Genomic DNA, 17,500 nt, shown 5'->3' with positions numbered 1-17,500 from the left:
TCTCTCTCTGACACACGCACAGTCATAAGTTACATCCTCTCGCCAAACCCTTCACTGTGCATCTTGCTACATTGTGGTCCACGCTCACTGTAGAGGCGCGTCAGGGCTTCTCATACACCAGAGTGACATGCTTCCCTCCACCAGCCCCTCCCTCCACCACCACCACCACCACCACCACCACTTTGTCGTCCCTACTTGTCATCTTTTATCAGCAATATTGTCGTTTTTGTATGTGCCTCATTGAAACCGGCCTACTTTTTATAGGGGATCTTGTCCTGGCCCTTTATCTCCTCCTCCTCCTCCTCCTCCTTCCCTCAGTTTAGCATTCGTCACTCATGTTGCACTGATAAAGGTGTGTTTAAAGGAGGCTTAGAGACTGTTGGTGGCCCTCTGCAATCATTTTCTCCTCCTCCTCCTCCTCCTCCTCCTCCTCCTCCTCCTCCTCTTTTTCTTTCCTTATAATTTTTTCCTATTTTTTAACATTCTTTTGCATCGTGTGTGTCTATGCTGGAGAGAGAGAGAGAGAGAGAGAGAGAGAGAGAGAGAGTAACGCTGAATAAAGAAAATATATGCGCAGAAAAAATAAAATAAAATAAAATGATTAAGATTGTACTGCATACTCTCTCTCTCTCTCTCTCTCTCTCTCTCTCTCTCTCTCTCTCTCTCTCTCTCTCTCTCTCTCAGCGGGTCAAGTGCTGGCCAGGTCACGACACGGGTCATCCTTAGAGGTCGGTAGGTCATCTGGGGTCATCTTTGGGTTTTGCCGGGTATGGTGGGCGCGTGGCAGGTGATGAAGGGCCCTGGGGATTGGGTGACTGAGCTGGATGGCTGTATTGCGCTGGGTGGTCGCCGGGTGGAGGGCTGCGAGGGGTTGAAGAGGTAGGAGTGGCAGGAATCGAGTGGGTGAGATGTTTTTTCATATTTCACATCTTTTTCTCACTTTTTTTAGTATCTTTTTTTTTTTCTTTATCATGTATCGTGTATCAGGTAATGTGTCAATGAACTCACTGTATCGGGTTGCAGCGAGTGAGAGGTTGTGCATTGGTGAGGTTTTAGGGAGAGAGAGAGAGAGAGAGAGAGAGAGAAGGGGTGATAGTGAAGGTAGAAGGCTGATGGAGAATAGAAAAAGGAAGGAATACGAGCAAATTGTAAGTAGTAATAGGGATAGAATACAGTAGTGTCTATAAAGGAGGATTTTGAAGGGACGAGGGAAGGACTGGGATAGAAAAGTGAAAGAAGGTGATGAAGGGAAGATAAAAAGGAAAACAATAAGTAAAAATATGTCTAAGATGTTTTGGATATGGTGTGATAGGTAGCTTGGGAATTAAGGGAGTAAGGGTGAGAAACACACACACACACACACACACACACACACACACACACACACACACACACACACACACACACACACACGGTAGACATAAAAGTAGCAAGACTCCAGTACTGTCTGACGAAGGACTCACAGGATTAATAAAAAGGATTCATGAGGTGGAGTGGCAGTAACGTAACCAGGGGGAAGACGCAGGAGACAACAGCGTCAGTAGGAACTGCAAGGGGCGAAAAAAGAGTTGTATAAAGTCCCCGCAGAAATAAGAGTGTCTGGGTTTGTGAAGCCGTGTGATTGGTGTGTCTGTGTGTGTGACAGCGGGACGATAAAATTGATAAGATATGATAGACAGAGTGGCGGGTTTAGAGTGATGATGAGGGGCTGCGCTGAGTTATAAGTGTTGATTGGGACGAGGGGAGGAGAGGAGGGCACAGGGTAAGGGGAGGAGGAGGAGCAGGAGAGACGAAATGAGGTGGTGCCAGGAAGGGGAGAGAGTGAGGTGGAGCGACAAATATGTACTGCAGAGGAGAAAGAAAAATAAAAGGTGTGAGGAGAACAAGGTAAACAAGAAGGAAAATTAAAGAGTAGAGAGAAAGTTTGACAAATGCATCATGAACACATCGCGGCGGTATGGACAGTGTCTGCTAAGATAGGCACAAGAAAAAAAGAGCACTTATCGCTCTTGCCACCTAAATTAACTCGTTATCTGCGTAATCTCCGGCCCGTAGTTGAGCGAAGAGGGAGATAGCGTGTCGCCCACCGCTGACGCCGCCCCGCCTGCGCCGCCGTCAGGAAGAAGCGGCGGGACTGAGGAGGGAGGGGGAGGAAAACAAATAACTCATTATAGGCACAGCAGGAAGTCATGACAAGGGGGATTAATCTTCCTCTCATCTTTGTAGTCTGACAGCCATGTTCCCCCCTCCCCCCCGCCACCCACACCCCGTCTCTCTCTCTCTCTCTCTCTCTCTCTCTCTCTCTCTCTCTCTCTCTCTCTCTCTGGGTGTGTCCACCTGTGTACTTACCTAAGTGGACCTTGCCTGCGTGTGTACCGCGCCGTTTCTCTATTTACACTGTTACACACCCTCCCTGTTAACCTCCTTCCATCCTTCTCTCCTCTCTTCTTCAATTTGTATAATTTTATTACCCTCGTCCTTCCTTCCATCCCTGTTTCCTTTAGTTATATACCCTCTTTCTTCCTTCCTTTTGTATCTCCACTTTCGTATCATCCCATATCCCTTCCCATCTCTTCTCATCCTTCCCTGCTCCCCCTTCGTCACTTCTCATCTTGTTTCCCCTCCCATACTCTTTCTCCATTCTTTATCTCTATTCCTTCGCTGTCAACCTCCCTTTCACCTCTCCTTCCCTACCTGCATCCCTCCTGCAACATCCATCCATACGTGCACTTTCACCCTATTCCACTACCATCTTCCCTCATTTCACCTGTCTTCCGCTTGTGATGGATCCACCTTGTGCTGCGTCCTTAGGGAATTTGCTAGTTCGCCTCGTTGATGCCAATATATAGAATCCTTGCGGAGTTTGACAGCAAGATGATGATAAGAACTGACGGGATGGTTTATGGGGCTCGTGATTGCATTCCTGGACACTACAATACGTTTAGCTAGCGACGCTGGGTAAGGTATAGGTGGAAGGCTAAGGTGGTAATGGTGGAGGTTGGTTAGTAATGGGTAATGGAGTATTATGGATTAGATTCTTATTTTTTTTCTACTCACTTCGCATGTGTTCTCTCCCTCCACCTATTGCTCTTCCTCCTCGTTAGTTTCAATGTCAATCAGAGTATCGTGATTTGTCCACATTACCTCCGGATCTCCAGTAGTGTTGGTTAGTTAGTGGAAGGTCAAATGTACAGGTGGTTATGTGGAGCAGGTCTCATTCGACTCCTCTATCTCTTTCTCATCTTCTTCCTCCTACTGCTGCATCTCCTCAGCACCGTCCTGAAGCCACCATCTTTCCACCTTCATGTATTGATTAGCATGGTGGTGATTGCGGTGATGGGCCAGGGTGATGCAATAGTGGTGCGAGAGGAGAGTGTGATAATGGTGTGATGATGGTGGTAATTGATGATGTAGTATTTGTTGTTGTTGTTGTTGTTAGTGGTGGTGGTAGTGGTGATGTTGCTAGTTGCAGTAGTGTTGGTTAATTGATATATTATGCATTATTCATATGAGAATGTAGGTTACTCCACCACCACCACCACCACCACCACCAGGGAAACAAGCAGCGATACCATAAATCTGTTATCACACAGCAAACAAAAATATTTCTCTTAATCAACATTCCTTTATCAATTCGATTTATAATTATCTTGATTCCACTGATAATAATTTTCCTCCTGATAATATATATATTTTTTTTAAAGATTTTCCATTACTTCCAAACAGTAATTCACATTTATCTTCTGTGACATTTCCTCATTTATCAATCAATCTTTTTTTTCTATCTTTTTTTTTCCTTTGATAAATTTTCCCCTTCAGTTAATCTTTGTGATTTTTTCCCCCTGTCTATCATATTTTTTCCCCCATTCCTTTATCAGGTCGCGTGGTGAGTGTTGGCAAGACGTCATTTTTTCCCCTTCCCTCCCACGACCCACTTTGGTGATAGTGATGGATGCCCACACCGTCATCCTCATCCGTCTCTCCCCGCCTTCCTTATCACTCGTCTTTAATTTTGTTTCTTTCTTCATCAACTTTTCTTTCTCTAATCGAGGTCATTATTTCTCTTGATAATTTTCTCTTCTTTTATTTTCCATTTCTTTTTCTTTATTTTGTGTCATTAGTGTATTAGTATAATCATTTTCTTGTCTTAAGTTTGATTTAATGAAGTCTGTGGTTCTAGTCACCGTTTTTCATCATCATCATCATCATCATCATCATCGTCATCGTCATCGTCATTGTATCGCTCCAGTTTCATTCATTCTTATTCTATTTGATTGTTTTTAGTCATCATTATCAACGTATATAATTTTCTCTTCCTTCTTTTTCTATTTTGTTTGTTTCGTCATTGGTAGAATCATTTCGTTCCTTTATCACATTTTTTTTTTTTTCGGTCATCATCATCAGCCTTATCATCATCATTATTAGCCTTATTAGTCTATATAATTGCTCTCTTTTATGATGATTTTTTCCCTCATAAAGTTTCCATCTCTTTTTTTTTTTTTTTTTTTTTTTTTTTGGTCATGGTCGTGTTTGGCATCCATTAGTCTTCCCTCTAGGTTCATTAGCCTTCTTTTTTTCTTTTTCTTTTTTCTCTTCGTCTCCAATTATATATATATTTTTTTTCTAACATGATTTATCGATATTCTTTACCTTTTATATTCTCTCTCTCTCTCTCTCTCTCTCTCTCTCTCTCTCTCTCTCTCTCTCTCTCTCTCTCTCTCTCTCTCTCTCTCTCTCTCTCTCTCTCATCTCAGCAAATTCCTTCATCGCTCATCAAGATAAAGAAAACGGGGGAAAAGTGCTGGTGGGGAGAGTCTTACTTTTTTGCGATCATTAGCCCCCTTCCCCCCTTCACATAATGGTAACTCCACCGCCTCCTGACGTCATGACCCGGTGATTCTTTTTCTTCTTCTTCTTCTTCTTCTTCTTCTTCTTCTTTTGGTCAAGGGTAATAGAAAATAATAAAAAGAATAGGTCCACTTAATTGCCAGTCCCCTTGCAGGTCTATAGAGTCAGCCGGAAGAAAGAAAGGGCCAGATGTCTTCGAACCTCCCTCCCTCTTGTATTAGTTCTGCACTCTTTTCCACGTATCCAGCTCCACCTTCCTTCTTAAACTTCTCCTTTCTTCCTCTCTTCATTTTTTATTTCCATCCTTTCTCTCTCTGTTTATTGATCCATTTATTGTGGGTTTTTTCCTCATATCTTTTTTTGTTTTTCTTTTCATGCCACTTTTTTTTTTTCTCTCTCTCTCTCTCTCTCTCTCTCTCTCTCTCTCTCTCTCTCTCTCTCTCTCTCTCTCTCTCTCTCTCTCTCTCTCTCTCTCTCAATCCATTCCTTGTTTCCTTGTTCTCCATTCTTATCTCTCTCGTTTCTGTTTCTCTGAATTATTTGGTTGTTCTATATACTTTTCGCTCCATATTTTCTTCTTATTCATCCTTTCTCTCTATCTTATCTTTCTTTCTCTTTCGTTTCTGTTTCTTCACCATTTTTTCGTATTTTTCTTTCTCTGGGTCTTATTCTCTGGACCAAATTATTCTTGGATCGTTCTCTCTCTCTCTCTCTCTCTCTCTCTCTCTCTCTCTCTCTCTCTCTCTCTCTCTCTCTCTCTCTCTCTGTCCTTCATCTTTATTATTGGCCATTGTTTGTCTGTCTCGTCTCCCATACAGTGCCCTTTCCCTCCGTCACACTCCGTCACCCTTCACTTATGTAACTTGACGCCCTTAAACTCCTCCTCCTCCTCCTCCTCCTCCTCCTCCTCCTCCTCCTCCTCCTCCTCCTCGCAGGCGCCACTGTCTTGTGATTTCTAACAGAGGACACTAAAGTCATTAACACTCGCAGTAGTAGTAGTGGTGGTGGTGATGGTGGTGGTGGTGGTGGTGGTAACTTTTGCTTTGGTTCTTTAGTGTTTTTTTTCTTTTGTCTTGATTTTCTGTTTTGTTTATTTATCCATTTATTGTGTTTTGTTTTCCTCATCTTTTCTGGTTTTCTTTTCATGCCTCTCTCTCTCTCTCTCTCTCTCTCTCTCTCTCTCTCTCTCTCTCTCTCTCTCTCTCTCTCTCTCTCTCTCTCTCTCTCTTATCTCTCTTTTCCCTTGACTCTCTCTCTCTCTCTCTCTCTCTCTTCTTCTTCTTCTTCTTCTTCTTCTTCTTCTTCTTCTTCTTCTTCTTCTTCTTCTTCTTCTTCTTCTTCTTCTTCTTCTTCTTCTTCTTCTTCTTCTTCTTCTTCTTCTTCTTCTTCTTCTTCTTCTTCTTCTTCTTCTTCTTCTTCTTCTTCTTCTTCTCTTCTTCTTCTTCTTCTTCTTCTTCTTCTTCTTCTCCTCCTCCTCCTCCTCCTCCTCCTCCTCCTCCTCCTCCTCCTCCTCCTCCTCCTCCTCCTCCTCCTCCTCCTCCTCCTCTTCCTCACTCTACCTCTTATTCTCCTTCCACCTTGACTTCCTTTCTCTCTTTCTCACTATTTCCTCTCGTTTCTTTAATTTATGTCTTTTTCTCTCTCGTTACCTTGATATATTCCCTTCCTTTCTCCTTTCCTCCTTCACACCGTCCTTCTCCGTGGGTTCCTTTCCTTCTTTCCGTCTGACCTCTCCTTCTCATTTCTCCCTCGCTTTTTCCAATGAGATCCTCGCGCACGAAGTCAGAGTGGGATCATCTGGTATTTTGCTGGCTATGACCGAAGGCTGCAGTAATCAGGACGTGTATAGAAAGGAAGAGAAACTATAGAAGGAACAGGTTAAATACGTAAGGCCAGCTGTGACATTTTGGTTTTGCAAGATAGGGAAGCGTAGCACAGAAGAACAGGAAGGACTACATAGCATAAGTTACGACAGTGGTGATGGAATGTATGAAGAAAGAAGGGAATGCAAGAGTAAATGGTTACTATTATACTATCATCAAGGGGCGAGATGATGTTATTGCATTGTTGGAGCAGAACAGAAAGGGGGTAATAGATTGTGTCTTTTGTTGTGTTAAATGGCGCATGAAATTTATAGGGGAATATGTATGAAGAAAGAAGAGAATGCAAGAGTTAAATGGTTACTACTATACTATCATCAAGGGGCGAAAAGTTGTTATTGCATTGCTGGAGCAGAAAAGAAGGGGCAAATAGATTGTTACTTTTGTTCAGTGTTAAATGGCACAGCTTCATAAGGTGATCAGTCTCTTATTCTTCCGAGCCCTCTGTCCCCGTGTGTGTGTGTGTGTGTGTGTGTGTGTGTGTGTGTGTGTGTGTGTGTGTGTGTGTGTGTGCGTTTAAACATGTACTTCATTCACGGTCATGTTCAGAAGTCAGGAGAATCGAGGGAGGAAGGGAAGAAGAGAAAAGATAAAAAAGAAAAAGGAAGAGCAGGAAAAGTGTATAATTAAATAAAACGCAGTATGTGGTTATGATATTCGTGTGTGCGGAGGAAGAGAGGGAAGTAAAACGTCGTAAAAAAATAAACAATGAAGAGGAAGGAAAAATGATTGAGGGAAAAAGTTACAGAAAATTTAGCGAGAGCATTTCCGTCATTATAGAATCAGCAGAGCCTCATGACAGCCGCTTGATGTACGAGTAAACCTGGAATTACAGCATTGGGTGAGTGTTTTGCTGATGTTTGTTGTGGTCACCGGTGCTCAGGCTGTAGTGGAGAAAGAAGAGGAGGAGGAGGAGGAGGAGGAGGAGGAGTATATTAAAAGAATATTAAGTAAAGCCAAACAGCAATATTTCTTTTGGTCCTTTCAAGGCTGTTTGGCAACTACTTCTAACTAGCTATAGGAAGAGACATACTGGACAGCACAGGAGGAGGAGGAGGAGGAGGAGGAGGAGGAGGAGGAGGAGGAGGAAAAGAACAAGAATAACAATAAAAAGAAGAAAAAAGAGACAAAAAAAAAAAAGAAGAGCAGGAGGAGGAGAAAGAGGGTAGAGGATAGCTGCAATGTAAGAGAAGGAAGAAACAGAGGGAATACAAATGGACAAGGGAAGAACTAACAATTCAATAAGCTTGCTGTCCCTTCGAGGCTGTTTTGTGATAAATTGCACTTGTTGATTTATACAGAGAGAGAGAGAGAGAGAGACAGACAGACAGACAGACAGACAGAGACAGACAGACAGACAGAGTATAATTATAGTACTGAACTTTCCTTTCTTTTGTATTGTGCCTACTCACTCACTCGCTCATTTTATTTCTACATCCATCTGTTTATATGTCTGGCTGTTTACTTGTCTGTATAGTGTGTGTGTGTGTGTGTGTGTGTGTGTGTGTGTGTGTGTGTGTGTGTGTGTGTCTGGATAAGGTCAGGTGTAGAAATGAATGGACGTTTTGTTGTCTAACCTTGAGTCCCCCCTCCTCCTCCTCCTCCTCCTCCTCCTCCTCCTCCTCCTCCTCCTCCGTGTAGCGGCTGTTGTTATTACTATTCCGAGGCTTCCAAAATAACATTATAATCGTTTTATAATGCGTGTATATTAGAACAATGAAACGGAAGTATTGCAATGTACGATTTTCTACATCTCTCTCTCTCTCTCTCTCTCTCTCTCTCTCTCTCTCTCTCTCTCTCTCTCTCTCTCTGCAAGACTCTTTCAACCTTCTTCCCATTCATTTTACACGTTATTTATTTACTTGCCGATTTTCCTCCTTATATTTGCCACTTTCTATCGCTTTGTTACGCTTTCCACCCGCGCCTCGCCTTCACCCACTTGCCACCTTTATTTCGTCATTCTTTTCCAATTCGACTGTTGCTGTGGAATGAATTAAGTCGTCACGTGACATCATAACGTAAGTCGATCGTACATTAATAACGTGACTTTTCTGTTTGGTTATTGTTGTTGTGTACATGGTAGTGTGGATCATGGTGGCGATGTGAGTGGTGGTGGTGGTGGTGGTGGTGGTGATGGAGGTGGTGGTGGTTCACTTAGTGGTAATGGTGGTGCTGGAGGTAGAATCACGTCCTGTGTTGGCGGTGACAAGTGCTGTAATGGTGTTGATTGGATTGGTGACGGTGATAGCAGTGATGGTGCGTTCAGAAGTGGTTGGTGAAAATACAGATACGATCTAAAATCCACATTCTTTTCTTTCATTTATATTGTTTTTCTTAATATTTTATCCTCTTGTGTTGACGGTGTCCCTGTGAAGCCAACAATTGTATCGGTGGTGGTAGTGATAGTGATTGTGGTTATTTATGAATAGCTAGTGTAGATTCAACCATTTCTAATTCAACAATCACTTTTTTACTATTCACCTCCAGTATCCTTAGTTTTTCCTCTCCTGTATCCACTAATCTTCATTGGCTCCTAAAAGACCCTCAAAGAAGCAACACCGAGGCATCACACTAAACAGAGAAGTGAGAGTGACACGTAGATCGCCTCCTGCCACGGCTGTGTATACGTGGCAGTGGAATTTATGTAGTGAAAGTGATGGTGAAGGGGCGTGGTTCTCCTGTGTTCCGTGGGAGTGTAGGTGGCGGTGGTGGCGGTGGTGTTGCTGATGGTGATGGTGGTTGTCGTGTTTGGCAAGCATTTAGACGGGTTGTGGTGGTGGTGGTAATTGAGGTGGAGGGAGATTCATTGTTGGTGTGGGGGTAATGAGTGCAGTGGTAATGAGACGTGTGGTGATGCAGTGTGAGGAGCAGTGGTGGTGTTGAGATAATGTAGTGTAGTCTGTATTGTGAAATGTGATGACTGCGGGAAGAAGAAGGAGAGGAGGAGAGGAGGAGGGTGGGGTTAATGAGGAGTATGAGAGGAAAGAACAAGAGGAGGAGGAGGAGGAGGAGGAGGTCAAAATAACACTAGGCAAGAACAAGCACTCCTTAACCCCTTTAGTACCAAGACGTGTTTCCATATGTATTCTGCTTAATATTTGGTGGTTTTATACAGCATCAGAAACTTATGTGAAGATTAAAATCGTGGAGATTCTAGCCACTAATCTTCTCACCTCCAAAGACTCTTCCTAATGTCAATAAAATCGTCTGATCATACCCAAAGCTCATGATAAAAATGCGTCCCAGTACTGAAGGGGTTAAGGGACTGTTTGTGGTGAATTGCAGTATCTAATCAGTAGTTATAGACATTGCCAGTAAGGAAAATCAGCGCAGGAGGAGGTAAGAGGAGAGAAGGTGCAGTGTGGGAAAGATGACACATAGGATAAAGTGATGCGGGAAGGGTCTATTTGTGTACCTTGTCAAAGCAAAAGAGAGAAGAAGTAGTGAGAGCTGAACGAGGAATAGCATTAGGAGGAGACGTTACAATGGGAGTAGTAGGATAAGGGGAGAGAAAGGAGGAGGAGGAGGAGGAGGAGGAGGAAAGGTGAAACGGTCCTAGCCATGGTTAAGTTTTTCTCCTCCAAGTTTCATGACTGGAGCAAGACTAGATTGTTTTACCTCCTACACGTTTTCTTCAACCCCTCCTTCCCCTCCCTCTACCCTCTCTTCTCCCTCCATCCCTCCACTCCACCTGCTCCATTCTGCACCACCTCCACACACTCACACACACATTCATTCAATCTCCTTCAACATTTTTTCCCCCTGCCAACTATTGCCTCACTGCAACACGCTATCCATTGGCTTTCATGTCTACTCTCTCCACCACCACCCACACCACCACCTCCACCTCCATCTCCTCCTCCTCTTCCTGACCCATAACAGCCCCACAGCTCCACCTTCACCTCCACACACCCTCTCACACATACACTCCTCCGCAGCCCCGCCCCTCCACGCCTCCCCTCACCTCGCAGCCTCGCATATGAATGAACCTCCTATTAATAGAATCTATGAAGAAACAGAAGGGAGTGTAACAGGATTTTTTTTCTTTTTCTTGTGTTTCGCGATGCCGGCTTGTGTGGCAACGCGTGGAGGTGGAGGAGAGTGGGAGCTAAGGTGTGGCGAAGAGAGGGAGAGTGAGAGGTAGTAGTGGTGGTGGTGGTGGTGGATAAAATATGAAGCGTTGATGATATGGATTAAGTTCTCAACCCTTTTTCTGGAGAATTGAAAATGTGCTTGAACTTTCTTGAAAGCCAGTTGATTTTTCCTTGTTTTTCCTTTTTTTTTTTTTTCTTCCTTTATTTTATTCATTAGTTTTCGGGTGTGTTGGCAGATCAGGAGTTAAGGTGGTTATGATTATAGTTGTTGTTGTTGTTGTTGTTGTTGTTGTTGTTGTTTTGGTTGCTGTTAATCTTACATTTTTGTTTTATAAGGTATATATATAACGTATACCAATAGTAAGAGTGGGAACTACTACTACTACTACTACTACTACTACTACTACTACTACTACTACTACTACTACTACTACTACTACTACTACTACTACTACTACTACCACCACCACCACCACCGCTACCACCACTACCGCCACCTCCACCACGTTTACGAAAGCACAAATCCAAGGCTGAGAGTCCATTGAACGAAAGAGAGAAGGGGGATGCTGAGGAGGAGGAGGAGGTCGTGGAAGGGTTATTTGGCCAGGTTAACTTGCGTAAAACATTTTCCTCCGTATAAGGCGCAGAAGGATCGTTGGTGAGCTGTGAAGGCGGGACTGGGGAGAGAGGAGGAGACTGGCTAGAGAGAGGGAGAGGGAGGAGGGGAGGTCAACTTGTGAATGGACGGGAGTATCTGTCTGTCCGTCTGCCCAGTTCTCCTGCATGTTGTGTGCCGGGCCGTGTACCTGTGTGCCCTGGTTACCTGATGAACGCCTTATGTGTGTGCGTGCCATATTAGTGAATCGAAATGCCTTTTAAACGCACTCATTACCTGCCCCTGTGCTTGTTGTGCTTGCCCGGTGGTTTGTCAGTATAAAAAGGTGCGTGTGTTAAGGTGTGGGCTTGAAGATCTGAGCGCTGTCCTCTTTTGTTGTGCAAGGAGAGGGAAGGAGAGAAGCGGGGAGGGTGTAAAAGTCCAGTGTAATCTGAGGAGGGTGTGGAAGTAGATAAAATGATGCGTGAAAACTTGACTCACTTTCAGTAATGCACGATGAATTGTCTGAGAAGTTTGTTATTGCCAGCATGCACACACGCATGCACACACCCACGCTCACACACATGCACGCACGCACACCCTCCCACCCGCTCTCTCTCTCTCTCTCTCTCTCTCTCTCTCTCTCTCTCTCTCTCTCTCTCTCTCTCTCTCTCTCTCTCTCTCTCTCTCTCTCTCTCTCTCTCTCTCTCTCTCTCTCTCTCTCTCTCTCTCTCTCTCTTTTGCAATTCATTTTACCCGAACAACTTGGACTGTGTGTGTGTGTGTGTGTGTGTGTGTGTGTGTATCCAAGTGTGACCTTGTGCAAACGTACATGTACAGTCACGGCTACCCCTGAGACTCTTGTATTGTCATGCATCTTGAGTGAAGGAACGGGGGAAGGAAGGAGAAGAATGAAGAGAGGGAAGGAAAATGCCAGCTCCTTTACTGCTGTCAGGTCACGAACACACACACACACACACACACACACACACACACACACACACACACACACACACACAGAGAGAGAGAGAGAGAGAGAGGGGAGGGGTCAGGGGTCATGTGAGTGTAGCCCCGGTGACCAAAGAATGACCTGCAAACGGAGACAGACAGACAACGGCAGACGAAGGTGCAGAGTAGAAGTCGCCAGTTTTCCTTTTGATAAACATCTGTGTGGTGGCCTCCTTCACATGTGACGAGGACTGCGATGGTGGTGGTGGTGTCGGTAGTGGTGGTGGTGGAGGAGGAGATGTTGTTATCAGGAAGAGAGGCAAGAGGCAGCTTGTGGAATGACGGAACACCACCATTACCTCCACCACAGCCACCACTGGTACAACACATCAGTGGCAGCAGTGGTGTGTGTGTGTGTGTGTGTGTGTGTGTTTCAGTCTCAATCTCACTTTTGCTTATCTTGATAAACTGTTGTTTGATCTTGTCTTGAGAACTCAAGTAACCTTACATTCTTATTAAATTTTATTCTCTAACGCAATGTTTTCTCTCCAGGACTATTCTTAAAGCCAACTTAGATTAGCTCTCAGACTCTTATGGCTATTTCTCCTTGTTGATGACTCAGTACCCTATTTTAACACATCACCAGAACCATGAAAATGTCCTTGAAGACCCCAGTAATATCCAGGAGAGTCTGTTCAAACGTAAGATGAAGCAGGGACAATCTTACCAACACGGACCTTAGTAATGGTGGTGGTGGTGATGGTGGTGAGAGTGCCTGACAGGGCCTGTACGAGGTGAAGGTGTGTGGCCCAGTCACTCATCCTGCCCCCGTACTGTCCAACCTGCTTGCTCATTCCCACTTACTACTGTACACGCGGAGCAGGTTGGCAGGGAGGCAGGGAGGCAACAGAGGCAGAAACTTCAGGCTATCTTAGCGGGAGGGGAGGAGGAAAGAGTCTCGGTTCCATAAAAGTCAGGGAGATGATAGATAAAAGAATGAAGAGATCTGATGTTTTTTTTTTTTTTTAGTGGAGGAAGTGAGACGGGAAGGAAGGGGAAGAGAAAGAAGGGGAAAGAGTACACCAGATCCTGCTTACTAATCCCTCGTCCCCTCACCGCTATTAATAGATCACCATTGACGCACCTGAGCTGAATATTACACACCTGCGGGACTCACTTAAGGAGCGTACCACTTGTCCGAACCTTGGCCTGGCAACCCTCCTGATAGACTTCCCCAATATGCTCCTCTTCATAGTACTCTCCCTGACCTGCCATGTGACACTCTCCATCCCTTGCACCACATGGTGTTTTCATTATGCTCCAGCAGATATGCTCTCGCCAATATACTACACCTGATTCCTACACATTCTTCCTGACATGTTCCTCCTGAAAATGCTTCTCTAAATGCTCCTCAACAAGCTTTCTCTTTGCAATTTGCACTTCCTGACATGCTCCAGTTTGGTGCGTGCTTGTCTTGATGTATTTCCCCTGACGCAATGTTCCCTGTACCCACTGTGATTGCCCCGTTGTTCTTCCTTATCGTGCTTTTAAGAGGAGGAGGAGGAGGAGGAGGAGGAGGAGGAGTATAGGGCGTGGAGGAATTTTGTTTAAAGCCATATCTTATCAGGGAAACAGGGTGTGTGTGTGTGTGTGTGTGTGTGTGTGTGTGTATGTGTGTGTGTGTGTGTGTGTGTGTGTGTGTGTGCACACACACACACACACACACACACACACACACACACACACACACACACACACTCCCTCCAGGTGGTCCGCAGCACCAAGCTTCTAGGTGTCTTGGTGGATGATCAGTTAACATGGAAGCAGCATGTTTCCAACATCATCAGGTCAGCCTCATATAAAATCTATTTACTGCGCCGACTCAGGTCCCTGGGAGCACCGGCAGATGAGCTGAGGGGAGTGTACCTCACCTTTATACTCCCTAAGCTCATGTACGCCGCCCCAGCGTGGTCCTCCTCCCTGAACCTCACACAACGACAACAGCTGGAGAGGGTTCAGAGGAGGGCGTTCAGGGTCATCCTTGGGCCTGCCTACAGGTCCTACGAGGACGCCCTGACCTGCCTGAGTCTGCCGAGGCTGGCCACAAGACACCAGGAAGCCTTGGAAAAATTTGGGGAAGGACTGCTGCGTCATCCACGTCTCCGCCACCTGCTACCACCCGACGTGCCTCCCCCTGCTCGCGCCACCCGACACCATAATCGCGTGGCGCCTTTGAGAGCACCGCGCACGGATCGGTACCGACTTAGCGCGGTGCCCACTATTGTGCGAGCTTTAAATAAATAAGTGAATTTCTAGGTTAAGTTTATCCATAGTTAGGTTAAGCATTTTTAGTTCATTGTGGTAATGTCCCCCCTGTACATTTTCAGTGTATTTTTTTTACATTGCCTAACTAATAAACCGTTTATTATTATTATTATTATTATTATTATTATTATTATTATTATTATTATTATTATTATTATTATTATTACACACACACACACACACACACACACACACACACACACACACACACACACACACACACACACACACACACACACACACAGGTGTTAGTTATGTAAGTGGACTAGACACTTGGGAAATACATATTCTCTCTCTCTCTCTCTCTCTCTCTCTCTCTCTCTCTCTCTCTCTCTCTCTCTCTCTCTCTCTCTCTCTCTCTCTCTCTCTCTCTCTCTCTCTCTCTCTCTCTCTCTCTCTCGTGTGAAAGGCAGAGAGATATGGATAGGTAGAATGAGGGTGGAGGAAAGTAGGTAAGGAGGGAAGGAGAGGAGGAAAGGTGATAACAGCTCCATGGGGGAATGGAAGATGAGAGAGAGAGAGAGAGAGAGAGAGAGAGAGAGAGAGAGAGAGAGAGATTAATCATTACTGACTTTACAAAAAAGAAATATGGCAGTCTGTGTGTGTGTGTGTGTGTGTGTGTGTGTGTGTGTGTGTGTGTGTGTGTGTGTGTGTGTGTTTACAGACAAGGCTTCTCTTAGGTAATCTAATTTGAGCAACGATATGTGTGCGTTCGTGTTGTTTGTTACTGTTTTATGAGAACCCACACACACACACACACACACACACACACACACACACACACACACACACACACACACACACACACACACACACACACACACACACACACACACACACACACCTTTTTTGTTTTCTTCCTCTTTCTCCTCCTCGTTCTCCTCCATCACTCTCTGACATCTTACATCACTGCACTCAACGCTGAAGGAACATCACAGCATCCTCCTCCTATACCCTCAATCATTCACCCTTTGACGCGCGCCTCCCTCTCCTCTTTCCTCTCCATCTTACTCCTCAGCCACGTCCTTTCTATAATCCAGCCAGTGATGCTTTGTCGAATCCTCACTCGCTAAGTCCTTGACACTTCAAACCTTCATGCGTCTACTATCTCATTTTTTCGAGTTGTGTTGCATCTTGACCGACTTTCCCTTCCCTGACCTGCACTACAACTATTGGTCATCCATCAGTGGCGCCGAGGGTGGTCGTGGCAGCGCTCTGATATCGATGTACTCACTATGCATGTGTGCTCTTCCTGCATCGTCTACCTGAGTGTTGCTGTGCGCGGAGTTTGACTGATAGTTCGAGGGTGTGTATTCAGATTCACTTTGCTCTCTCACATAAAAGATCAACCATGTTCTTCAAGTGTGTTTTTCCCGTTAATGGTGAATATAAATCTTGTTCGGCTGTCACGGGAAGTGTAGAAATGTAGCCTCAGAAATTATAGTACGTATGTAACCTCAACTACAGCCTTTTAAATGTACGTAGGGGAAAGTGTTTCAGAATATGGCCATTTCAAAGTCTGGCAATGTTGTTAATCCTTTTACCTTTCTTCCCATTCACTTTTTTTTAATACGTTCTCATGGTTGCTTTATCTTTCCTTCCGTCTACTTATTAAGTTCACTGCACGTTACGTAAGTCCATATTTTTCATTTTGCTTGATTTCCTTGGTCATGTTAACACTTGAGGATGACAATGCTCCCTATGTGGCCTCTCATTTCATACGTGGTTAGTCTTGTGTCGTATGCATGGTCATCAGGCTGCAGTCGCCGAGTCCCCACCCTTGTACGTGACTGTTGAGGGCAATGAGCAAGCCAATGGAGAAGGAAGAGCTGTTCTTCCCGTCCTGTTATTTCCTGTTCAATGCAGTACAGGAACTAGTTTACCTGCGTCAGAGGCACAGTTCAGAGTTTGTGTTTATTGGAACGCTTTTTTACCCACAAGTAACATTTTCAGAAGGTACAAAGGTCAATGTTCGGTTTCCCATGAGTCTGTTTCTCATCACTGATGCAGAAACCATGTTAGGAGAATCACACAGATAACAGAAAATCCCAGTAGGTTGTAGCATAAACTTTTAACGTAATCGAGATAAGTCCCTGACAGGTATGAGAATGGAGTCCTTAGTCATTTGTGGCATTGATGGAGGACAGTGTGGAAGACTTACATCAACCGCTGCTTCCTATAGCTACCCATGTGTGAAGACGTTATTGGCAGGACATAGCCAGACCCTCCCCTCTGATGATCCCTTTGCTGCGCTGGCTGTACGGTTCCTGGTGGTGGCGTGGCGGCGAAGAGCGTGATGTCAGTACCTTTCATTATGCGGGCAAGTGCAGGCAAGTCAGCGGGTAATCAGTCTTCTGTGTCTTGAGTGTCCCTTGTGTTATCAGGGATTGTTTTGTAAGAGCCTCAAAATTGTCTTAGTGTTAGTGTTATTTGCTAATTTGCTTGTGTTTTTTTAGTTTCTTTTTTTTATTTTGTGACTTTGTTTTATAACTTTTATGAAATATTCTTATTCGCATAGTTTACGTAGATATATTTTGTGTTTAGTTGAATTTTCTCGTACTTTGTGTTTCTTTTACGTTTTTTTTGTGATGAATGTTGCGAATGTGACGTTTAGTGTTCTAGTCATCAAAATGATTTCCTCCATTACATTTCCGCTTCCTGTATCTTTTTTTTCTTCACCACTTTCATTATTTCTCCCATTCCTCCTCATCTATCTGTATTTCCTTCTTGTTCTCTAATCTCTCTCCTACTCACCATCCCTCATCCCTGTTTACTCCACTCGCTCCATCTTACCTCCACCTTCTTCCCTA

General features: G+C 44.5%; 1 protein-coding gene across 4 annotated transcripts in view; it reads left to right on the top strand.

Moving 5' to 3' along the window:
• Positions 1 to 17,500, top strand: part of LOC123520209 (cGMP-dependent protein kinase, isozyme 2 forms cD4/T1/T3A/T3B-like) — a 649,267-nt gene that overhangs the window by 326,490 nt on the left and 305,277 nt on the right. The window contains exon 1 of one of the 4 annotated variants that reach the window (XM_045282293.1): positions 16,814 to 17,020. The exons of the other annotated variants lie outside the window; for them this stretch is intronic. Coding sequence (XP_045138228.1) covers positions 16,926 to 17,020 — 95 coding nt within the window. The 5' untranslated portion in view covers positions 16,814 to 16,925. Of the gene's footprint in view, positions 1 to 16,813; positions 17,021 to 17,500 lie in introns of those variants that run through there. 4 annotated transcript variants of the gene reach the window in all.

The sequence above is a fragment of the Portunus trituberculatus genome, chromosome 46 (genome assembly GCF_017591435.1).
Source record: "Portunus trituberculatus isolate SZX2019 chromosome 46, ASM1759143v1, whole genome shotgun sequence".
Taxonomy (NCBI): Eukaryota; Metazoa; Arthropoda; class Malacostraca; order Decapoda; family Portunidae; genus Portunus; species Portunus trituberculatus.
Note: the sequence above shows the minus strand (reverse complement) of the source record. Positions and strands in the feature narration are given on the sequence as shown.